The sequence below is a fragment of the Miscanthus floridulus genome, chromosome 19 (genome assembly GCF_019320115.1).
Source record: "Miscanthus floridulus cultivar M001 chromosome 19, ASM1932011v1, whole genome shotgun sequence".
Classification (NCBI taxonomy): Eukaryota; Viridiplantae; Streptophyta; class Magnoliopsida; order Poales; family Poaceae; genus Miscanthus; species Miscanthus floridulus.
The window spans coordinates 3441037-3464836 of NC_089598.1; the positions used below are offsets into that span (position 1 = coordinate 3441037).

The following is a 23800-nucleotide window of genomic DNA, read 5'->3' on the forward strand; positions in this document are numbered from 1 at the left end:
CAGGATGCCACGATGCTCCTAGACCGCCCGCCCACCCGCCCGCGCACCTTGGCCGCATCGCCTCAACAAAGCGTCCCGTGATTCTGCTCTCGGCACTGCTCCGTTGCGACCCCCACCGCGACCGGGACCGCCCCAGACTGGATAGGAGTGTCATCGGTGCCGCCAGCGCGCTCAAGCGCCTCCAGTTACTCAACTAGGCCGCCGTCGCCGAGGGATGGCCTGAGGTGGAGAGGCTCACAAGTGCTTCCACCGCCTTGCCGTGCATAGTTGCAGCTGAGCCACGCAACCCGTCGGAAACCGGGTGACCAAACCAACCCAATAAACTAATCAAATTCGTTCCAACCCGTCGGAAACTAGCCCTGCACCGCACCGGCATACAGATCCTGGGTTGGTTCGGAATTTAACCACAAACCGCAAAAACCAGCCCATGAACAGGGTGACTGCTAACAAGCAAACAATGCAGTATAGCCAACTCACAATAGACAGGAAAAAGTTGAAAAAATATTACCAAGCATGACAGCGGAGTAGCCTATTTTCAGGAAAATGATATATAAGCACAACACCAAAGCAATCATATATGAACTACACTAGAGCAATCTATCTAGCTTTATTAAACTTGACACCACTAACCCAAAAGGGAAACATAAATTTGCGTAAAAAGATACTAATCACAGATTTAGGTACAAATATTTGTAAGAAAAGCACGAATTCAACATTTTTTTGCTTTCAATTATTTTTAATATTAGTCTCCTACCAGTAAATAAGTTTATTGGCCTACTGTCGGGTTGTTACATATAATTTCTTTTTCTTTGATGCTCACAACTGCAGACTTAGGTACACAAACTCTTGGAATGACCTAACTTTTAGCCTAATGTGTAAGTCAGAAAATGAGAGCTATTAATAATGTTCCTAATTTCAAGAAGGTAAAAAAAAGATTTTCAATTGACCTTGACATGTGATAGCATAACTCATCATTCCTACCTTCAGAAAACATATTTCAAAGTTGTCAGCTTAACACCACAATTAATTATAGTGGGAAAATCAAATAATTCCAACAGCTACACTGAACTAGCTTAACAAAGCAACAATACAAGGCAAACATCTGAAACCACAAAATACGAGTTCAGAGATACGAATAGCAAACTAACAGAAACAACGAAATTCTCATTGCTCAACCTAGGCTCCAGATTTGCTCAACCTCAAGTTGACTTGGAAATGGACTCTACAGCAGAGGGCGAACTCCTCTCCTTGCTCACATATCTCTGCCAAGCACAGCAAAACAAGCTCCCCATGCCCATTTTCAGAATCCAGTTCATGTGTCTTTGGAGACAATTGCGGTGATGTCAAAATGATCGGATGGGATAATGTCAACTATGACACAGGTGGTGTCATCCTTTAGCCCACTTGTTTTCAGAGCTTGCTGCAAGGAAAGAGTGGGAACATAATTATGCCACCAAAAGGACAAATAGTGGCAGCTATAGACAAACAAGGCATTCCAAACACACATAAAAAATACAAGTTTTAGTAGAACCGCATCAAAGAAAAAGCATTCCAAGTAGATATTTACACACCATAATTTCAGTAGTTGAAGTGTGCAATTTACTAATAATAAATTTGCAATCAAGAAAATGGTGCTTCTAAGTGATGCAACATATTGCCACTACGTAACATTTTTACTGTAACCACTAAGATAACCCAAGTATAGGTGGGTGCAAAAGTTACCATATCTTAAAAGATATAGCTTAAGCTTAAGCTTGGAGATGGAGAAGGTCCTCAGCCAGCTTAAGCTTGGAGATGGAGAAGGGCATGTCTCCATACAACAAGTTCCTAGACAAAACCCTGCATAGACATGAAAATCACAATGTGTTAGCACAAATCACAATAGACATTTTTTTCTATGAAAGGACAAGGACAAAATAAAAGGTGTGTACTTGCACAATCACAAATAACAAAGTTCAAGATGTGTTAGCACAAAAGACAAGAAACAATTTTTTTCTATGGAAGTAAGGGCAAAAACTTGATGTGCGCAGCCACAAGTCACAAAAAAGAAAATTTCAAGATGTGCTAGCACAAATGGCAAGAAACATTTTTTTCTATGAAAGAACAAGGACAAATAAGAGGCGTGTGTTGGCACAAATCACAAAGAACATCTGAATGTTCCTGACGACCTCTACAAATGGCGCAGCAAGGGAGACTCCAAATCGACGAGAGAGGAGCTCCCACACGCCTGGATGGAGAGGAGCACAGAGAGAGTTAGAGGAATCGCCCCCTCCGCTGCGACGAGCTCCACCACCGAGTCCCTTCCTGTCTGGGCGCGCCGATAGAGGAATTCGAACAGTGTTCCCCCAAATTGGGTGTACTCCATATGTCCTTAAGGCAGTAGCGGATGCGCTCTATAATCTTGGACCCAATAAAGAAGGATGGACCCGACAACCACAACAACAGGCGCACAAATCTTGATGCCTATCGGAGTATCGGACAGACGGTGAGTCGACTGAAGAAGGAGCCTGATTTCAGGCGACAGATGCATAGGAAAAGTGTAAACTAATTTATAGGAGATGTGATATAAGAGTTCTTGTGGAAATGCTCAGCATTAACTAACAGTGAAGAACACAAGACATTCCACTCCATTGCATTTGGTTTTTGCTTGCACTGTACAAAAGACTAATTTGCTCTATATTCAGTTAACAACATTGAAACCTTAATCCATTAATCATTGACAGAATTACAAGCTGTCAAATGATGAAGAAACTACATTGACTAAACTAAAATCTACAGATTACACCATCACCTTCACCACCATTGAAAAAGAAAAGGGACAAATCATCATTTAATCATTGTCTCAACTATAACCTGATAACTGAAGCTTGTACTAAAGTAGAAAAGGGACAAAGCATCATTTTGGCTGTAATAAGCTTACAACGTTGGTGCAGTACAACAGAGAAGGGGGGTCCCAACCATTCTCACCACCATTTGGAATTTTAGGGAAGTGATGATATCAGTTCAGTCAGAAAAACATTCATACAGGACACAACCAACATATATAAAGTTTTTTTAAAAAAGCTTCACGGCGTGCTTTGCTAGCCGCATAGCAAAGTGAACACTGACAATTATCTCATACTCATACCGCAGTGGTTCAAACAAGATAGAAACAACAAACAATAAAGCTGCAAGTGGCACTCCTGACTTTAGAGTTTAAATTCAGAAAACTGAACAACCACATATAAAGGGGGAATTTTAGCCTCGACCCGAATCATTTGTGCTAGTTGCAAGTGAAAATAGTTTAGGCATGGAAATCTGTCCATATTTCATCAAACAACTAATGTACCAAACAATAAATAGAATAGTAGATAAGTTGAACCATACAAGTACAAGAGCTAATGCTCACATGACTAAAGCTTACAACGGCTAATTAAGTGTGATACCAACTCACTGATTTGCACCGGAACATAGCTATCGGTTGATGAAAACAATTGCATGCTCAAAACACTGTAAAAGAAAAGAAGTGCATCCACACTACCACCCTTGATAGGATATTGGCTCCACACACACATGCTATAGTAGCATTTATATGAAGAAAGTTGCCTACACTACACCAAACAAATAGACAGTAACTACAGGATAATGACAGATCTGCCAAGGTTCCAATTAGTTGTGTGTCTCTGGCTCTCTGTTGAATTGAATCAATAAATTATTATGATTAGGCAAAAGCCATCGGATGAAAAATCCCTTGTGCACATGAGGGATATATTGACCAGACAGATTTGCAACTAGCTAGAGCGTACAACAATTCATCAAACCAAACCCTAACCTTATACAACCTTATGCATTTCCACGAGGAGCCCAACCTTACTGGCAAAAATCTCCATCCCTGTTCCCTCCTCAATATATGGTTTCAACCAATTGATGACCAAATCAACACGCAATCACGAAATTAGATCGAGTACAAACACAAACAACAAGTGATACAACAACGAGGGACAAGGAGGAAGGAGATGCAGCTGGTACTGCGATGGAATTATGGGACGACCGTCGCCGTTGAGGGGATGGGCCGCCGCGCGCACTGCTCCACCATTGCTGGCCCACGCGCGCTGCTCGTCCACTGACGTAGTCGCGCGTGCGCTGCTCCTCCATCGCTCCTCCACTGGGGGCCAGTTTGGTGCTAAAGGGGAGGAGAAGGGGATGTGCCACCACCACCACAGCTGGTGCTCCACACGAGGTGGGAGGGTGCCATGGAGCCGGATGAGATGGAGGAGCAGGATCTAGGACTGGGAGAGAGTGGGAGGCAGAGACAGAGAGGAATAGAGGATCGGGGGCAGAGACAGAGCACTGGTGTAGGGCGGTGGCAATTTGCGGGTGCATTCTTGGACCCAATAAGGAACAGCGGACCCAATAGCTGCCGAACACAGTGCACTGATGTCGCACTGATGCTGAAGTCCATCCGACGGACAGAACCGTCGACTGAACACAACCATAGATTTCAGTCAGCTGAGGAATAGGAAAAGTGAAAGATATAATGTGATCCCCTTTCCTTACCATAACAAAACTAAGAACCAAGTATATCCAGCTAATGTTCTTTTTTTCCAGAACTACAAGGCCCACAACTAGCTAGGCTCTCATCTTCCATCTGCCCAAGGATAAGGGGTACAATAACACTTGTACGTACCTCATGTAGCAAAGCTCGATGTGAAAGCATGTTATTCGACATAAGGAAGATCGAAACTAGGTCAATTCAAAAGAGAAGAACCCCAACTAGAGGCTAAGAGCTCGATTTAAGCAACCCAAATTTCTTAGTGTCTGCCATTGTGTGTCTACCGTAGTGGATTGGAGCTCGAGAGCTAAGAAGAGGAACATTGATTTCAAGCAACAAGCAAAAAAATCATGCATGTGAGAGTGGTTTTGGTTGTTTGTGTGCACAAGTAAATCATTGCTCCGCATGGGATAGCTAAGTTCCTTCAGTTAGCAAGGATTACCTCGTCTGGCACAACAAAGCTAGACAAAGAAAATATCATGTGTGTTGCTCTTACCTTGCAAGCTCAACTATGTCTTGATTTAAAATTTTTATTTATTATTCCCTTATATCATCCTAGCAAAATTAAGAACCAAGTATGTGCAAAAAAAAGGTTTGAGAGACACCATAGTAGGAAGCCTTCTATTTTTTTCTAGAGTGATGAAGGCCATGCTATGACTCATCTTGCAACTGCCATAGGATGACGAGGTTCCAATAAATCAATGGACTAATGCGACCGTCGTCTAGGGAGGAACTCGAATACTTGATCTAGAGGTAGAGAGCTCCGTTAAAAGGACCTTAATATGATTATGTTGGCGTTTCTATTGTTAGACTGGAGGTCAACATGATCATAAAAATCTTGAACCTTCCAACGAACTTTACCTGCACAGTAAATTATCTTTGATATAGTGTGTGCATGAGAAAATCCTTGCTCTCGAACAAGATGAGAGCTTGCTACTAAGAGGAGGCAGCCTCAAATGTGTGCATAAGTAAAAGTAAAAAAACCATTTGGATTGTGACCATTCAAATGGTACGGCATCTCTCCAGTCTGAACTGTTCCTTTATTCGTGTGGGCAGTCACGATAAGGTTATCGATGTTGAAGCTTTGCTAGCCATAACAAAGGAGGGAAGCAGTTCATTGGTGTGGTTTTGATATTAAGAATTTTATTAGTTCATCGAGCGTACTAAAAATTCAAATTTCTCGTGTTTTGCAATTTGAAATCTGAATCTGAAAAACAAAGACAATCTAAGGCACTGTTTAGTTTCCAAAATTTTTTGCCTTCTACAGTAAAAGAGCATGTTTGGACACATGCATGTAGTAATAAATATAGACGAAAAAAAACTAATTGCATAGTTCTCGGCAAAATCGCGAGACGAATCTTTTAAGCCTAATTAGTCCATGAAAAACCTTAAGTGCTACAGTGACCCATATGTGCTAATGACCGATTAGTTAGTATCATTAGATTCGTCTCGCTGTTTCCTGATGGGTTCTGTAATTTGTTTTTTATTAGTATCCAAAACCCCTCCCGACACATCCGATGTGATACCCAAAAAATTTCACCTCCCCAGCTAAACATACCCTAAACAGAAAGGGTTAATTCGAATGCTGCCATTGTAACTCTTCGAGTTTAGAAATATACCATTGCAATTCGTGATATTGTAAATATGCCATTGTAATTCCCGTGAAACGTGATTCATGCCATTAAGTACGTTTGCAATGACCTGTGGCCCACCTTGCAGGCGTACGTATACAGAAACATTTTTCGTATGGCCCGTATTGCCCTTGCCTCATCCGACTTACATGAGGAGTCAAGGTCGCTCGCGGCTCGCTCTGCTTTCTTTCTCGGCCTTTCTCTCGTCTCTTCTCTCCCCGTCCCCGAACCCTAACCCAGCAAGGCGAGTCGGCAGTGGCGTAGGCGAGTCGGCTCGACGGCGGCGGTGGTGCAGGCTGTGCAGGCTCGACGGAGGCTGTGCAACCTGTGCAGGCGGCGATTCGTGCCTGAAGCAGGTGGTGGTGGTGAAGGAGATTTGATTCCCCAAGTCTACACATCGATTGGAAGTCCATGGTCGTGGCTTGAGCAAGATGATAGACTTCCCCGCGATCGGCGAGCCGTGTGGGAGCAGTTCGTCGGCCATGGCTGGCAACAAGGCCAGGTAATCTCTTAACTCTTGCAAAATCTTCTGTCGGTATGACTAGAGTAGTTGGGGATCAGGGGCGGATCTACCAATCTCTGTATTTGCAAGTACATGAACATACGAAGAAGACGAGGACCGTGCGACGTACCGCTGCTGGGCTATTGGGCAGCATCTACGCTTTGTGAGATGAGAGAGCCAGCTAGTAGCTGATGTTTTAAGCTTTGATTTACACCATTTAAAAATGTTAGTTGTAGACTTGAAGAGATATTGTGTTTATAATCTTTTTGCAATAAATATCTTTTATGACTCATTGCTTTTTGTTTGACATGATTTTTATAAACATCTTTGATTTACCAAAGAAAGCTTTCAAGATATTTCAGCATAAGCTATTTACCTGTATAGGTTGTCAGTGTTGTGGCTCATGCATATATGATGCCATTGTCAAGGAAGTTCCTAGCGACGGAAGCTTCTAGAGCCTGCTGGTACTTTCTAGCTAGCAGTACCCTTCCCCCATGGCCAGCACCCAGCGTCTCAAGGATGTTCTGCACGTCTACCTTGACCCCATCGATCCCAACAGATGCAAGATACGAGTGGAGTTCATTGTAGAAACTAAATACTTTCTTAGGGTTCACAAGGCCCAGTCCATTGGTCGTTATGCTGTCCAAAGCATTGTAGGGCTCGTTTTTCTGAACCCCTGGTGATGGCACAGGCTGCTGCATCTTTGATTCGTAGTGCTCCATTCTAGCTACACCTGGCCTGACTCCACCCCAGTATCCAGTAATGGCATGCCATACATACACATACCTGAGTTGTTTGACACAACATGTCAGAGAGATGACTTTCGAATTTTTTTGTCATCTGTAATAAATGAATAAGAACAACTTATCCAATATAATGGTGTCATACTTTAGCTTATGTTTCCCTTTGATTTCATTGACAATGTGTGCTAGGACCTTTGCTGGATCATCTTCCCTATGACCCTCTCTGCCATTTTTCTGAAACTTGTGGTTCTCCTTAATGTGAGTCAACCTGTTTGCAAAGCTAATATACATAATAGGGAAAGTTCAGAATCTGAACTAATTCTCTATATTTTGTACATAAATCAAGTAGTATGACTGGCAAAGTGTATTATGTTTAGACTGCTTGCTTTTTGTTTGACATGATTTTTACATTATTTACATAAGTTAAAGTTGATCTAATGATTTCAAAATTATCTATTGTTCCCTCATTATAAAGATTTTTTATACATTTCCATTTTCTACTAACTTTCAAAATTTTCTATTGATCGGCCACTGTTGGGGATGGACCCATTTTTGCTGTGGGATTTCCCCTTTACATTTCCATTCTTCGTGCTAGGCCTGAGTTGTTCATGCTAGAGATTAAAGTTCAAGGCTTAAAGGGATTTCTGATTAAGTGGGAGGTGGACATAGGTGCTTTAACCGTAGACTTGTTGATGAATGTTTTAGCCAAAGAGGTGCAATGGTCATCTCGCCAGTGTGGCAGATTGTGGTTCTTTGACAAGAATTTGGGAGAAGATGTCAGATTAGTGAATGACAGACAGTTGCTAGATATGTTTTCTATGTATAAGGCTGAGATGTGTTGCCAGGTCTTGCTAGGTGTATTTGATAATTCAGTATCTACTGCTGATGACTATGCTGAGCTAGAACCTCTACGTGTTATTCCTCTTGATGATGACCAACCTAGCCAAGTGAATCCACCACAAAAGCCAGAGGCCCCTGAACCCAAAAAACACAATATAGAGGCTCCTAAACCCACAAAAAACATGCCAGAACCTACTGAAGCTACAACAAAGGAGCCAGAGTTTGAGCCTGCTAGGGAGCTAGACATGTTTGATAATGAAGAGGAGTACGTGAGCATTGATGATGAACACATCTATATCTCAGTACCACCTGCACAGCCAACCACAAATGCCACTGTAACACAACCAGTTGATGACAATTCTGATTATATTCCTGCTGAAGGAGGTGTTCCTCTTGAGGCAGAAGTTAATGATGCAGATCCTCAGGAGATAAATGTCCTTCATGATCCAGAAAATCCTAACATTGTGAAAGGTGCCTTGTTTCCTGATATCATAGCATTCAGGAAAGCTGTGAGGCACTATGCTGTGATCACTAGATTTGAATTTGCTGATGTGAAGACTGACAAGACCAGGTTCATTGCCAAGTGCAAAGCTGAGGGCTGCCCATGGAGAATACATGCGTCAAGGATTTATGATGGCAAAACAATAGAGGTACAACCTGTGTATTCTTATTTTTCTATTGTAAACTATTTTTGGTACACTTTTGTAACATATATTCAATTTTGTTGCAGATTAAAGTATTGCCTACTGAGCATAACTATCCTACTACAAAGCTAAGAGAAGGAAAAATGGCAACACAAGACTAGTGTGCTAGCAGGTTGACAGAATGGCTCAAGAAAAATCCAAATAAAGGTGCCAAGGATGCTAGGGACAAATCGGAAGATGATTATGGGATCAAGTTGAAGTATTCTAAGGCATGGTCAGGTACGAAACTAGCTCTTCAGCACATATATGGTAAATATGAGAAAAGTTTCCAATTGTTGGTGAACTGGAAAGCACAAATGGAGCTTAGTTCACCAGAAAGCATTGTAGAAATAGAGGTAGAAGGGAATAAAAAGAAGAGGTTCAAAAGGATTTTTGTAGCCTTAAAGCCTTGTGTAGATAGATTTTTGGCAGGTTGCAGACCATTTGTAGGGGTAGACGCCTGAAAGTGCATCTAGCCCTTTAGTGGGTTTTGGATGATTGAATGACAACGTGATTAAAGGACTAACCCGTTTGCTAAGTGTGGACAGGTAATAGGTTATCTCACAAGGCACTTAATGAAAGCCAAAATGATGTGTTGTTGTATAAACAATCTAGTTCAAGCACAAGACAACAATGCAAATGGAATTCATGTGAAGGCTTATTTATTGTGGGATTTCCATGTACTATGTGAAAGCAAGCTTGTGATTATTAGTTAATGAGACATGAGGGATTGCATATGGAATGATCTCATATTTGAAGCTTGCTAAATTAAAATGAAAAAGATAACAATACATATGAATGGATGATTCAACACAAGATGTGACTTGATGGCTTGAGATGGTGAAGATAGCAAGGAAAGGCTTCGAGGTACTAAGCAAGGGTGAAGGGCAAGCGACGGCTTGGCGGCCGAAGAACCTAGCTAGGGTAAAGAAGAAAGTCCTTGCATTTAGTTGAGGTACTAATCAAGCTTAGATGGTCATATTGATGTGAAGGATCAAATCTATAATGAAGTATTTGATGGAAGTGACTTGATACATTTGGGATTATTCAAACTTGATGAATGGAATCAAGTCACATGCTCAAGATGGCTATGCTCAAGTGAAAAGATCAACATCAACATGTTAGCACCCTTACTTGATGAAGATTGGAAGGGACGGCATCAATTCAAAAGAACAACTCAAGTGGTACAAATTCATATTTCCGTTTGTCTTGAGTTTAATAGGTATGCCGTACTATTAAGAGGGATGCATCATGTTGATAGATAATGTTTCATAAGTGCTCAAGCCAACCCATGTGAGTTTTGAGTATTTGAGAGACAAAAGAGCTAACTGATTTGTTGCTGGTCTGGCAATACCGGACGTGTCCGGTATTCATACCGGACGTGTCCGGTATTTGTCCAGCAGCTGTAAAATTGTTGTTCTCGGGTTGGTTAGTCGGGAGTTCCGACGTAGGTCGGGAGTTCCGACGGTCGGGAGTCCCGGCATGGGTCGGGAGTTCCGACGTGTCGCACTTCAACTGACCTAGAGGGTTCACTGCCCTGGTCATACCGGACATGTCCGATATGCATACCGGACATGTCCGGTATGGATGACCAGAAGCCAACGGCTAGTTTTCAAAAGCCGTGAGGGTCGGGAGTTCCGACGTATGTCGGGAGTTCCGATGGTCGGGAGTTCCGACATATGTCGGGAGTTCCGACACCTCACTAACTTTAACTCAGTTACATGTTTTTTCAAAATTACTGAGGGTCGGGGGTTCCGACTTGGGTCAGGAGTTCCGATGGCCGGAAGTCCCGGCGTTCTTCGGGAGTTCCGACGCCTCACAACTTCACTGTAACTTAGTTACCGTTGGCGCAGTGTGAGTCATACCGGACGTGTCCGGTATGCATACCGGACGTGTCCGGTATTGCAACGGCTATAAAACGGCTAGTTTTTCAAGGGGGCTATAAATACCCCCAAGCCTCCACCTTTGGAGGCTGCTGATTCTGCTGAGATAGACACACGTTTTTGAGCCTTGCCAACTCTCCTAAACCCTCTCTTAGTGAGTGTGTGATCCAAATTGCAAAATCAATTTGTGGGTTAAGAGAGAATTTGAAAAAGAGAGCAAGCCACCACTTGAGCACTTGTGCATATTGTCAATCTCGTGATTCGCATTTGTTACTCTTGGACTCTTCGGTCCTAGACGGCTAGGCGTCGCCGGAGAGCAACCGAGAGATTGTGGTTGCTTCGGAAAGTTTGTAACGGTCGATTCCGCCGCCTCGGAATCAAATTAGTGGAAGGAGGAAAAGGAGTTGGAAAAGACTCCGGCTAGAGTGACCTTCGTGGTACCCTCTAGGGCTGACCTTCGCTGGGTCGCCCGCAGCCCCCTCAACGGAGAGTAGGACTCGAACGAGTCCGAACTTTGGTAAAACAAATATCGTGTCTCAATTCGCATTTCATTTGATATTTGTGTTGCTCTAGCTATTCTGCAGGTTCTCTGTGTATTTTGTCATCTCCATCAAGTGCCTGCAGTTTGGTTTGAAGATAGAAATCGAAAGGAGCAAGTTCGGGGCCGATCTGCAGAAATCGTGTATACCGGACACGTCCGGTATTCATACCGGACACGTCCGGTATTTCCTGCCTGCACAGAAAATATTTATTCTCTATTCTAACTTGGTGTTGCAGGGTTGTAGCTTCTAGATATATTCTTTATACCTTGTTTACTTTGTGACTAACTTGTGAGGGGTGGTAGTACTCTTAATTTGGAGTTTCCATTTTGGAAACTCCCCTTTCTAATTGTTTCCGCATTTAAAGGTGTTAATTAACAGAAACGCCTATTCACCCCCCCTTTAGGCGGCATCCTAGGTCCTTTCAATTGGTATCAGAGACAATTTTCTCACCTAAAGCTTCACCGCCGTGAGAAAAGGATGTCGACGCCTATCGAGTTGGAGCCGGTGCTTCTCCAAAATGATGGTTCAAACTTTCTACCTTGGTCAATACATGTACTCAATGCTTTTAGAGATATTAGTCCTCTTGTTGAGCATATTGTGGATGCAAGCATACCTCTTTCTATAGTTGATTGGAGCAACTACAAAAATTTGTCAAAAGAGGAAGAGATATGCGTGCAACTCAATGCTTAAGCTATTAATATTATTTTGAGTACATTGAGTGTAGAGGTTCAAGATGAGGCAATCTTCAATGGACAACCACCTCCGGAGAGTGCTCATCTCATTTGGACTAGACTTTTTGATTTGTATGGAAAATCCAAATGTGATGATGCACTTGAGATTAAGTCATTGGAAAGTATGTCCATTGTGTCATCATACAGCGAAGAAGCCTCACAAGACCTCAAGAGCACCGAGCCGGAGCAAGAAGTGCAAGCAGCAAATGACGTGCTGTCTGCCTGCACGGTATGCCTACCGGACGTGTCCGGTATTGCCGGGGCAGCAGACCAGCAAGCAGCTGTTTGCAACGATGCTCAAGCCCGGTGGCAACCAAGTGATGAGTCAATCTCAGTATCTCATGATACTCATCACTTGTGTCTCATGGCCAAGAAAAGCAAGAAGAAGAATAACAAGAAAGATCAAGAAAAGGAGAAGGCTCAAGTGGATGATCAAGATAAGAGTGATATTGAAGTTGAAGACAACTACAACCTTGATCATCTCAACCATAAAGACAAGTTCATCATCATGAAGATAGTTGAAAAGAATGATGAGCTTGAAGAAGAGATTGAGAAGCAAGAGCAATCGCTTCAAAATCAAGAAAAGTTTCTCATCTCCAAATTACAAGAGCTAAAGGCAATAAATGAGAGGTATGAAAAATTGTCAATTGAGCATGCTTTAGCTACTAACTCCTCTTCTAGTGTTTCACAACTAGAGAAGGAAAACTTCGAGCTCAAAGCAAGGCTAGATGAACTATCAAGCAAGTATAATGAGCTACAAGCAAATTATGTTCATCTAAAGTGCTCTCATGAGGAAGTAGTAGAATCAAGCGTCATGCTTGAGGTGGCTCATGAGGTTGTGATTACATCGGTAAAATTCTCTCAACCTCTAACACATCCACTCACTAGTACACCATCTCAATTAAATATTTCTTGTACTAATGAATGTGCTCCTCAAGCAAGCCAATCTTCGATTGAGCTAAATCTTATAGAAAACATAGAGCTCAAAGAAGAAGTGCAAAGATTAAAGAAAGATGTGATTCGGTTGAAGGGTAAGAAGAAAGCACAACCTTCTCAAGATAACCGTGATAACATGGTGAAGAAGCTTGAGAAGGGTTCAAACCTTGCTTCCTCCAAAGCCCAACAAAAGAATCACATCTCAAGCAAGGCCAACACAACCAAGAGCAAGAAACATGGAAAAAGGATGTGCTATGGTTGTGGATTGTATGGACATGAGTGGGCTATGTGTCCACACAAGAGTTGGGCCGACAAAGTTGAAGCCGCCAATCAAAAGGCTTCTACCAAGAAATGCCCAATGTACAAAGAAGCAAGAAAGGAAGCCCAAGTTGCAACTAGAAGATGCTATGGGTGCAATGAGATGGGCCACAAGGTTGATAGATGTCCATACAAGCAAATCAAGCATAGAGCACACAAAGGCCGCATATGCTATGCTTGTAGAAGAAAGGGGCATCTAAGCTATGAATGCCCAAATGGTAAAACTCCTAAGCCAAACACATTTGTTTATAATGATATGCTTAGGAAGACCACAAATGGAGTTAGCACTAGTAAGGTGATGTGTTCACCACAAACTAGTGCTAAAGCCATTTGGGTACCTAAGCACTTGTTGACTAACTCAAAAGGACCCAACAAGAGTTGGGTACCAAAGTGTGGTTAGGTTAATGAAATAGGTACTTGGTGATGAGATGAAGCTTTCGGGGTGGTTGAGCAAGCAAATTGACAATATTCACTCAATCTATCAACCAATTCTCATCATAATCTCTTATATGGTTGACCCGAAGATAATTCAATGAACATATCATAGATTTCATCCTCAACATTGGTAACAAGTACCTAAAACCTTGTAGGATAGCCACTTTGTTTGTTTCGTGTTCTATAGTTCACAAATAGGTACATTTGTGAAATAATGAAAGTGGCTAATTAATTTCACTTGAGATTTATTATGTTTGCCATATGATGCTTTTGATCGTTCTCTAGTAGAGAAATTTATCTGTTGAGATGCTAGTATACAATAAATAATAAAGCTAAACAAAAATTACATGCAGTAAATTAATTGGTTCTGTCCTGAACCTATCGGACATGTCCGGTATTACTTCCGAACGTGTCCGATATGACCAGAGACAGAAAGTCAGTGTTTCTGTTCTGTGTATTCCGGACGTGTCCGGTATACTACCGGACATGTCCGGTATTGCATGGACCAGAACACCAATTGTGTTGCAACTGAGTATTCGATCCATACATTTTCATATATCCCTAACATACTCAGAAGCTTGTGTTTTATCAAATCTAAGTGGATTGTGAGCATCTCTTAAGCTCACTTTTAAATATGGCAATCTTATTTGGTTCATGGTCAAAATAAAAATTGGCTCCCAATTTCTTATCAGAATAAAAGTGCTCGTTAAAAGTCATTCAAAATACTTGAAGCACTTATTTAGGGGGAGCTAAATTTCTATTTTGCACCATTGTGGACTAACAAATTTATCTAGCACTCTTTGTAAAACCTTGGATGAAAGAATCTATGTCTAATTACAAGCTATGGGCATGTATCTAAAATTCTTTGGAAATCTTTGGATACAGGACAGCTGCCATGAGTGGACGACAGGAGCCGAGGTCCAAGCACAGGCATGATCCAGCACTTGAGAAGTACAAGAAGGCGAGACAGGATATGCATCCTGGATTTCAGCCGACTAGCAGGAGGTCCACCAGGGCTGCCACTAGTGCAGCAGCTCAGTATGCAGAGGGGTCCGGGAGCTCTTCTTCTGACACAGACACTGATGAGTTCAGAGTGGAGTCTAGAGATGAAAGAAAGAGGAAGAGCACTGACAGAGGATCAGATGGTGACAGCTCAGATGAGGAGCAGGAGATTGAGGAGGAGGAGTCAGTTCCTCCAGTTCAGCACCAGCCTGGTCAAGGGATGCATTATGGTCTTCTTGAGACACGTCTGCCCAATGTGCCCTCCTATGTTCCCAGAGTTGACTACAGGGGAAAGGGTATGACCAGGAAGGCTAGAGATGAGCGAAGGGTTGATCCGAGGAGCTTACCTAAGGTTCAGTACGATCACCGCTTCCAGACAGCCTTTCACTTGGACTTCTACTCCAGTGTGATTCTTACCAGGAACCCAGTAATTGCCAGGTCTCAGTGGATTGACTGGCAATATATTAGAGAGTTGCAGAAGGCCTCAGTTGATCATGCTATTGCCATCTGCCAGAGCACAGGAGTTTATGAGATCATGGAGTTCCAGCATGACTGGAACACAGAGGTAGTAGCTCAGTTCTATGCTACTCTATTTGTTGAGGAGGATGAGCGGCGGATGCACTGGATGCTTGAGGGCCAGTGGTATAGTGTTGACTATGATGTTTTTGCCGCCCATCTTGGCTTCTCAGAGGATGATCTCCAGAGGGACAGGATCCACATCGAGCAGGTGTTACCTCCTGAGCAGCTCGCCTACATGTATCCTCCTGGTGGTGAGAGAGGAGCTGTGGGGAAGGTTCTAGGTCTTCACCCTACCTACAGGTACCTGGACAGGATGTTCAGGAAGACTATTGACTGCAAGGGTGGAGACAAGGGCACCATTGCTGATTACTCCAGGAACCTACTCCACAGGATGGCACCTGATGCTCGGTCCTTCAGCGTGTTTGACTTTATTTGGTCCGAGATCAGGAGTGTTGGAGAGAGGCCCCTCAAGGGCTGTGGTTTTGCTCCTTATATCATGCATATGATTGAGCAGGTGACAGGGCACACATTTGAGTATGATAAGATTCACAAGGCCCTGAAGATTATTGCAGATTTGCCTAAGACAGGATTACCTCCAGCAGGACCAGGAGGAGCAGCAGCACCACCAGAGGCAGATGCACCTGGGAGTGGTGCACCAACAGGAGCTTCACCTTCACCACGTGCTCCTTCATGTTCTACTTCACGCCGTGGCAGTCCTCCTTCGCCTATCCGCAGGCTTTTCAGCTCCATATTTGGGATGTGCCGTGACATCCAGACTAGGCAGCAGAAGGAGAGGGAGGCTAGGAGGAAGGACACTCGGACTTTGAAGCAAATTGCTTCTAATCTTGAGCTTGATCCTCCTAGGTCTCCTCTATCAGATGAGGCAGCTAGTGAGCCTGAGACTGAGGAGCAGCAGCAGGCTAGATATGATAGAGAGTATGTTGAGTTCATACAGCGACAGCAGCAGCAGCAGGCACCTGAGCACCCTGACACTCTACCACTTCAGGCTCGTGTGCCTACTCACTCTCAGCCACGTCCCAGCACTGCAGACGACTATGCTACAGATTGGTGGAGTGACCTGACAGGTGGTGGTGGCTTCTACGGGTCTGGTGGCTATGACGTGTCTGGTGCGGGTGGTTCTCGTCCAGCTGGTGTTGCACGCTCTGATGATGAGGATGCTGGTCGAGATGATGATGATGATGAGTGATCCCAGCTTTCCGTGATAGCTTGTAGCCCCTTTGTTCTTAGTATGTCATTGTTGGACCTTTGTGGTGATAGATGACAAAGGGGGAGAGAGACTGATTTATGCTTCAGGATAGTTTCATTTGCTTATCTTTGTACCTGAAGATATGTACTGCAGGCTGTAGTTTGTTTTTGAGCTTCATTGATGTATCTTGGATTTGAGATAAATTGTATCATGTGAGAGATGAGACTTACTTATGCTTTATCTATGTATCTCTTGAGACATGATCTTTATCTATATATATCAGTGGTTTCTGGACTTGAGAAAATTTGTAATGAGTGCTATGTGTGAATTACATATATCATATTTATTTTCATAAGGACTATGCATGCTAGAATGAAAATATTTGATGTGATGCTTTTATATTTATTCTTGTGTGATATATCTTGTCATATGCATCACGGTTTCACTTTGTCACACACACATGCACCCCACGGATGCAATGATTTAGGGGGAGTCTCCTATTTGTTTTAATATGTGCAATTGACATTTGAGGTCATTTTGTGAATTCTAATCATAAGCACATATTAAGGGGGAGCCTCTCATAAATCATTGAACCCAAAAGCTTAAATGTTTATATCATTTTGTAAGCTTTAATCAAGTTGTCATCAATCACCAAAAAGGGGGAGATTGAAAGTGCATCTAGCCCTTTAGTGGGTTTTGGATGATTGAATGACAACGTGATTAAAGGACTAACCCGTTTGCTAAGTGTGGACAGGTAATAGGTTATCTCACAAGGCACTTAATGAAAGCCAAAATGATGTGTTGTTGTATAAACAATCTAGTTCAAGCACAAGACAACAATGCAAATGGAATTCATGTGAAGGCTTATTTATTGTGGGATTTCCATGTACTATGTGAAAGCAAGCTTGTGATTATTAGTTAATGAGACATGAGGGATTGCATATGGAATGATCTCATATTTGAAGCTTGCTAAATTAAAATGAAAAAGATAACAATACATATGAATGGATGATTCAACACAAGATGTGACTTGATGGCTTGAGATGGTGAAGATAGCAAGGAAAGGCTTCGAGGTACTAAGCAAGGGTGAAGGGCAAGCGACGGCTTGGCGGCCGAAGAACCTAGCTAGGGTGAAGAAGAAAGTACTTGCATTTAGTTGAGGTACTAATCAAGCTTAGATGGTCATATTGATGTGAAGGATCAAATCTATAATGAAGTATTTGATGGAAGTGACTTGATACATTTGGGATTATTCAAACTTGATGAATGGAATCAAGTCACATGCTCAAGATGGCTATGCTCAAGTGAAAAGATCAACATCAACATGTTAGCACCCTTACTTGATGAAGATTGGAAGGGACGGCATCAATTCAAAAGAACAACTCAAGTGGTACAAATTCATATTTCCATTTGTCTTGAGTTTAATAGGTATGCCGTACTATTAAGAGGGATGCATCATGTTGATAGATAATGTTTCATAAGTGCTCAAGCCAACCCATGTGAGTTTTGAGTATTTGAGAGACAAAAGAGCTAACTGATTTGTTGCTGGTCTGGCAATACCGGACGTGTCCGGTATTCATACCGGACGTGTCCGGTATTTGTCCAGCAGCTGTAAAATTGTTGTTCTCGGGTTGGTTAGTCGGGAGTTCCGACGTAGGTCGGGAGTTCCGACGGTCGGGAGTCCCGGCATGGGTCGGGAGTTCCGACGTGTCGCACTTCAACTGACCTAGAGGGTTCACTGCCCTGGTCATACCGGACATGTCCGGTATGCTGTCCGGTATGGATGACCAGAAGCCAACGGCTAGTTTTCAAAAGCCATGAGGGTCGGGAGTTCCGATGGTCGGGAGTTCCGACATATGTCGGGAGTTCCGACACCTCACTAACTTTAACTCAGTTACATGTTTTTTCAAAATTACTGAGGGTCGGGGGTTCCGACTTGGGTCAGGAGTTCCGATGGCCGGAAGTCCCGGCGTTCTTCGGGAGTTCCGACGCCTCACAACTTCACTGTAACTTAGTTACCGTTGGCGCAGTGTGAGTCATACCGGACGTGTCCGGTATGCATACCGGACGTGTCCGGTATTGCAACGGCTATAAAACGGCTAGTTTTTCAAGGGGGCTATAAATACCCCCAAGCCTCCACCTTTGGAGGCTGCTGATTCTGCTGAGATAGACACACGTTTTTGAGCCTTGCCAACTCTCCTAAACCCTCTCTTAGTGAGTGTGTGATCCAAATTGCAAAATCAATTTGTGGGTTAAGAGAGAATTTGAAAAAGAGAGCAAGCCACCACTTGAGCACTTGTGCATATTGTCAATCTCGTGATTCGCATTTGTTACTCTTGGACTCTTCGGTCCTAGACGGCTAGGCGTCGCCGGAGAGCAACCGAGAGATTGTGGTTGCTTCGGAAAGTTTGTAACGGTCGATTCCGCCGCCTCGGAATCAAATTAGTGGAAGGAGGAAAAGGAGTTGGAAAAGACTCCGGCTAGAGTGACCTTCGTGGTACCCTCTAGGGCTGACCTTCGCTGGGTCGCCCGCAGCCCCCTCAACGGAGAGTAGGACTCGAACGAGTCCGAACTTCGGTAAAACAAATATCGTGTCTCAATTCGCATTTCATTTGATATTTGTGTTGCTCTAGCTATTCTGCAGGTTCTCTGTGTATTTTGTCATCTCCATCAAGTGCCTGCAGTTTGGTTTGAAGATAGAAATCGAAAGGAGCAAGTTCGGGGCCGATCTGCAGAAATCGTGTATACCGGACACGTCCGGTATTCATACCGGACACGTCCGGTATTTCCTGCCTGCACAGAAAATATTTATTCTCTGTTCTAACTTGGTGTTGCAGGGTTGTAGCTTCTAGATATATTCTTTATACCTTGTTTACTTTGTGACTAACTTGTGAGGGGTGGTAGTACTCTTAATTTGGAGTTTCCATTTTGGAAACTCCCCTTTCTAATTGTTTCCGCATTTAAAGGTGTTAATTAACAGAAACGCCTATTCACCCCCCTCTAGGCGGCATCCTAGGTCCTTTCAACGCCACATGCTTAAATGGTAAATACATTAGGCAGTTGGCTTCAGCTACTGCTGTAGATGGGCACAACTGGTTGTATCATCTGGCTTATGCCATTTTTGACTAAGAGACAGAGGACAATTGGAAATAGTTTATGGAGCAGTTGCATAAAGCTATAGGATCACCTGAAGGCCTAGTGATCTGTACAGATGCTTGTAAAGGTTTAGGAAGTGTAGTGGGAGCAATGTTCCCGCAAGCTGAGTACAGAGAATGCATGAGGCACTTGCATTCAAATTTCATGAAGCACTATTAGGGAGATGTCTTCACTAATCATTTGTATCCAGCAACAAGAAGCTACACAGAGGGGCTGTTCAAGTGGCACATGCAGAAGATATTTGATGTTGCACCAGATGCCATAGAATTTCTAGAGCAGCATCACAACAAACTATGGTACAGATATGGGTTTTCAGAGAAGAGTAAATATGATTACTTGACCAACAATGTATCTGAGAGCTTTAATGCTCAGATCAGGCACATGAAAGGACTGCTGCTGCACGAATTGGTTGATGGCCTGAGAGAGCTCATCATGGAGAAGAGGTTTTTGAGGAGGAAGATTGCTAGGGAAATGCGTGATGGTATACTCCCTAATGTCATGAAGGAGTTGAATGCTACCAGCAATAATCTCAAAGTGGTTAAGGTATCAAGTAGTGATGAAGACGTGGCTGAAGTGACACTTCTAGACAACTGGAACAATCAGAGGAGACACACAGTTGATCTCCAACATCATTCATGTTCATGCAGAGAGTGACAGCTCACAGGCAAGCCCTGCAAGCATGCATTAGCTTGGATACTGTCCAATAGGGGAATGAAAATAGAAGACTATGTACATGAATATTATTCTGTACTAAGATTTAGGGCTACTTATGAAGGAAGAGTAGAGCCTTTTTTAGACAGAACACAGTGGCCTGTGGTGGATCTTGGGTTCACAATAATTCCACCCTTGCTAGGAAGACCACCAGGCAGACCAAGAGTACAGAGAATTAGGGGCTGCCTTGAAGGGAAAGCGAACAAGAAAAAGATGAAGTGCAAAAGGTGTGGTGACTTCGGTCACTTTGCCAAGACTTGTAAATTTGCTGAGGTTGACTCCGATGGAGAAATTAGGGGCAGATCACAGAACAAGAGGTTAGTGACTCATTCTCAAAGCATTTCTTGTGCATTCTATACTGAACCTAGTGCTAACCACTATACTATGCAGGAAACGGCAACAAGATGATGACACTGCTGGGCCGTCAGAGGTGAAGAAGAAAAAGGCAGCACAAAAGAAGAAAAAGAGTCCCAAAAGGAAGAAGACGTCCAAGAAGAAGAAGACTCCAGTGAAGAAAAAGCAACAGAAGGCTGCCGCTGCACCACAGCCTAGAGTTGTCACGAGCTTGTCACAGTTCCTTAATACCCAACTCACTACTCAAGTCACTGATTCCTGAATCTTAATGTCGAGTGCTTTTGATGATTGCTGTGTGTAATCAGGCTGTGATTGTGAACCTGTAATCAGACCGTGCTTTTGAACTAGAAATCAGGCCGTGCTTTTGAATTTTATTAATCGGGCCGTGCTTTGTTCAGTTAAAGTCCTATGAACTTGTATCCATTTAAAGTCATGTGAACTTTGTATTCAGTTAAAGTACTGTGAACTTGTAGTCAGTTAAAGTCCAGTCACTAGTCTGTGAACTTGTTATCAACTTATATGTGACCTTTTATGGCATATGCTTTGTTCAGTGTGTTTAACTTGTTATCAAATTATCAGAAGTTTTCAACTTATTATCAAATTATATGTGACCTTTTTATGGCATATGCTTTGTTCAGACGGGTCAGCTGGGCAATCCAATGCAACATACAGGTCAGCTGGACAGCTAGGCACGATACCGCCCAAGGAGCGGATGCTGTAGGCAATGCGACATGCGGCGGAGGTGCTGCGGCGACTGGACAGGGACAATACGGGCCATACTAAACATGTTGCCGTATACGAACGCCTAAAAGCCTATTTAATGGCATGAATCACGTTTCATAGGAATTACAATAATATATTTACAATATAACGAATTGTAATGATATATTTCTAAACTCGAAAAGTTTCGATGGCGGCGCTCGAATTAACCCAAACAGAAACGGTGCTTGTTCGAAAGTGGAGCGTGCTGCACGAGGCCCAAGCCACAACGGCAGTTTCCGTCTCTCTCACACGGAGTCCAAAACCGACTCCACCAGGTGCGCGTTCCGCGGCCGTGCCCAGCCCAGCAGCCCACGAGACGCGCAGCGCCACGCCGGCGGTCGCTGCCAGCCCCGGCCCATCCCCACCGCCACGTCACCGCTCCGTGGCTCCTGTCCCTGCTGACCAATCACCGCCTCGCTTCCACCCTCCCACGGATCGTGTGTTTTCTCCCGCCCACCCTGCACCGTCCGATCCCGCCTCGCATCCCCGAATTCACTTTCCCAACGGTCACACGAGACCGCCCTCGGTCCACGCGGCTCCTGCCGCCCACGCCCGCCCGCCCGTTCCCCTCTGTCTCCCGCGACTATATAATCCCCCCCGCGCCCCACTTATCTCCCACTATTCGCATTCCCCGCAGCCGCAGCTTCGCCGCCTCCGAGTTCGGTCCTTCAGTCGCCGAGGAGAGGAGATGGCCCGTACGAAGCAGACCGCCCGCAAGTCCACCGGAGGCAAGGCCCCGCGCAAGCAGCTCGGCCACCAAGGTTCGTTTGCCTGTTCCTCATCTCGTTCCGTTTCGATCTGTTGTTCTGTTCTCGAGGGTTCCGTTCTAAGACGCTGCGGCGGCGGTTGTTGGTTCGTTGCAGGCGGCGAGGAAGTCGGCGCCGACGACGGGCGGCGTGAAGAAGCCGCACAGGTACAGGCCCGGTACGGTGGCGCTGCGCGAGATCCGCAAGTACCAGAAGAGCACTGAGCTGCTGATCCGGAAGCTGCCCTTCCAGCGCCTGGTCCGCGAGATCGCGCAGGACTTCAAGACGGACCTCCGGTTCCAGAGCCACGCCGTGCTGGCGCTCCAGGAGGCCGCCGAGGCCTACCTCGTCGGCCTCTTCGAGGACACCAACCTCTGCGCCATCCACGCCAAGCGCGTCACCATCATGCCCAAGGACATCCAGCTCGCCCGCCGCATCCGCGGTGAGCGCGCATAAGCGTGTCGTCACCACCAGCGTCCGTCGGGGGCGGGGAGGAGGGAGGAGGTCAATTTGGATCCGTCGGCTTGTTGATCTCCGCCCGTGTTTGGATCTGATGAAGAACTCATGGAGAACTTAGTTGGCTAAATTCTGTATTAGCGTCGTTAGTGAGTTGGTTAGTAGCGTAAAAACAGCTTTACAAGTCTATTTTGTGCTGTGGTTATTTTGTTTGGGTCGCTTCGTGCCGAAACTTAAAAAGACTATTAGTTGACTATTATATTATAATTTGTGCTATTTATACTGTTTGTATTTGTGATGCGGTGCCGTGGTTGGCACGGTTGGTTTATTGTGGATTGGTGGGTCGCCCGAATCTGAGGGCGCGGAAGGGGGAGGAACCGCTGTTTTACCGGTTCACGCGCGTCGCCATGGCTGTCCTTTGCTTTTGGTGACCGGCGACTAGTATGAAAACGGGTCCTGTATTGCCCTCAGGCCTCAGCAGTAGCCTGTTGTTCGGGAGTTCGGGAGGCCGTATAGTGGTTTATTTCTTGCTGGTTGGTTTGTTACGAGAGAATGGTTTGGTGTGAGAAGAAAAACGCTGAAAATTTACGATTGTTTACGAGGCCTTGTTTAGTTCTCCGGATTTCCGGAAGTTGGTACTATCAAACTTACGGTACATGTATAGAGTATAAAATGTTGACGAAATTAAAAACTAATTACACAGTTTGGTTGTATGAATATTTTAAGTCTAATTAGTCAACGATTAAACAATTATTATCAAATAAAAATAAAACATTACAGTATTTGCACGTGCTACCGAATCCGGCCTCCAACTAAACACGGCCTTGGAATGGCTGGTCCGACCTAATGTGTTGGTGACTCAGGGATTGGTGGGACAGCCCCCCATTTTGTCCAAATGGGAAACCGGGAAGCACGTGCAACACGGTCGGTTTTCAAATCTTTTGGCAGCGGGTATCTTCTGGTTTTTGGGTTTTGATGAGAGGCCTATACGTTTTGGTCGAAGGGAAAGAAGATGGATTTGGGGCCGTTCGCTGCTCTTTTGGGCCAAGGCTGTCTCCAGGAGACGAAACATATAGCCTCCAATGAAATATTTAGGACCTGTTTGGTTCCTT

At 44.1% G+C, this 23800-nt stretch overlaps 2 protein-coding genes across 2 annotated transcripts; one reads left to right on the forward strand and one right to left on the reverse strand.

Moving 5' to 3' along the window:
- Window positions 1-7065: 7065 nt before the first annotated feature.
- LOC136525395 (probable galactinol--sucrose galactosyltransferase 1) lies at window positions 7066-7990 on the reverse strand. The gene is made up of 3 exons (XM_066518399.1): window positions 7983-7990; window positions 7553-7675; window positions 7066-7450 (listed from the first exon to the last, which is right to left on the reverse strand). Exons 1-3 carry the CDS (start codon window positions 7988-7990, stop codon window positions 7066-7068), a joined length of 516 nt encoding a protein of 171 aa, XP_066374496.1.
- A 14130-nt stretch (window positions 7991-22120) lies between these two features.
- On the forward strand, window positions 22121-22968 carry LOC136527943 (histone H3.3-like). Its single transcript, XM_066520808.1, has 2 exons — window positions 22121-22255; window positions 22350-22968. The coding sequence occupies exons 1-2, from the start codon at window positions 22175-22177 to the stop codon at window positions 22686-22688; spliced, it is 420 nt and encodes a 139-aa protein (XP_066376905.1). The 5' UTR covers window positions 22121-22174; the 3' UTR covers window positions 22689-22968.
- The last annotated feature ends 832 nt before the right edge of the window (window positions 22969-23800 follow it).

Excerpts from the sequence above, each read along its gene's own strand:
- LOC136527943 (XM_066520808.1), top strand. The coding sequence starts at position 22,175 with ATGGCCCGTACGAAGCAGACCGCCCGCAAGTCCACCGGAGGCAAGGCC. Across the intron at positions 22,256-22,349 it reads TCGGCCACCAAGGTTCGTTT|GCGGCGAGGAAGTCGGCGCC; the intron begins GCCTGTTCCTCA and ends GGTTCGTTGCAG.
- LOC136525395 (XM_066518399.1), bottom strand. Across the intron at positions 7,451-7,552 it reads AAAGGGAAACATAAGCTAAA|GTATGTGTATGTATGGCATG; the intron begins GTATGACACCAT and ends CAAACAACTCAG.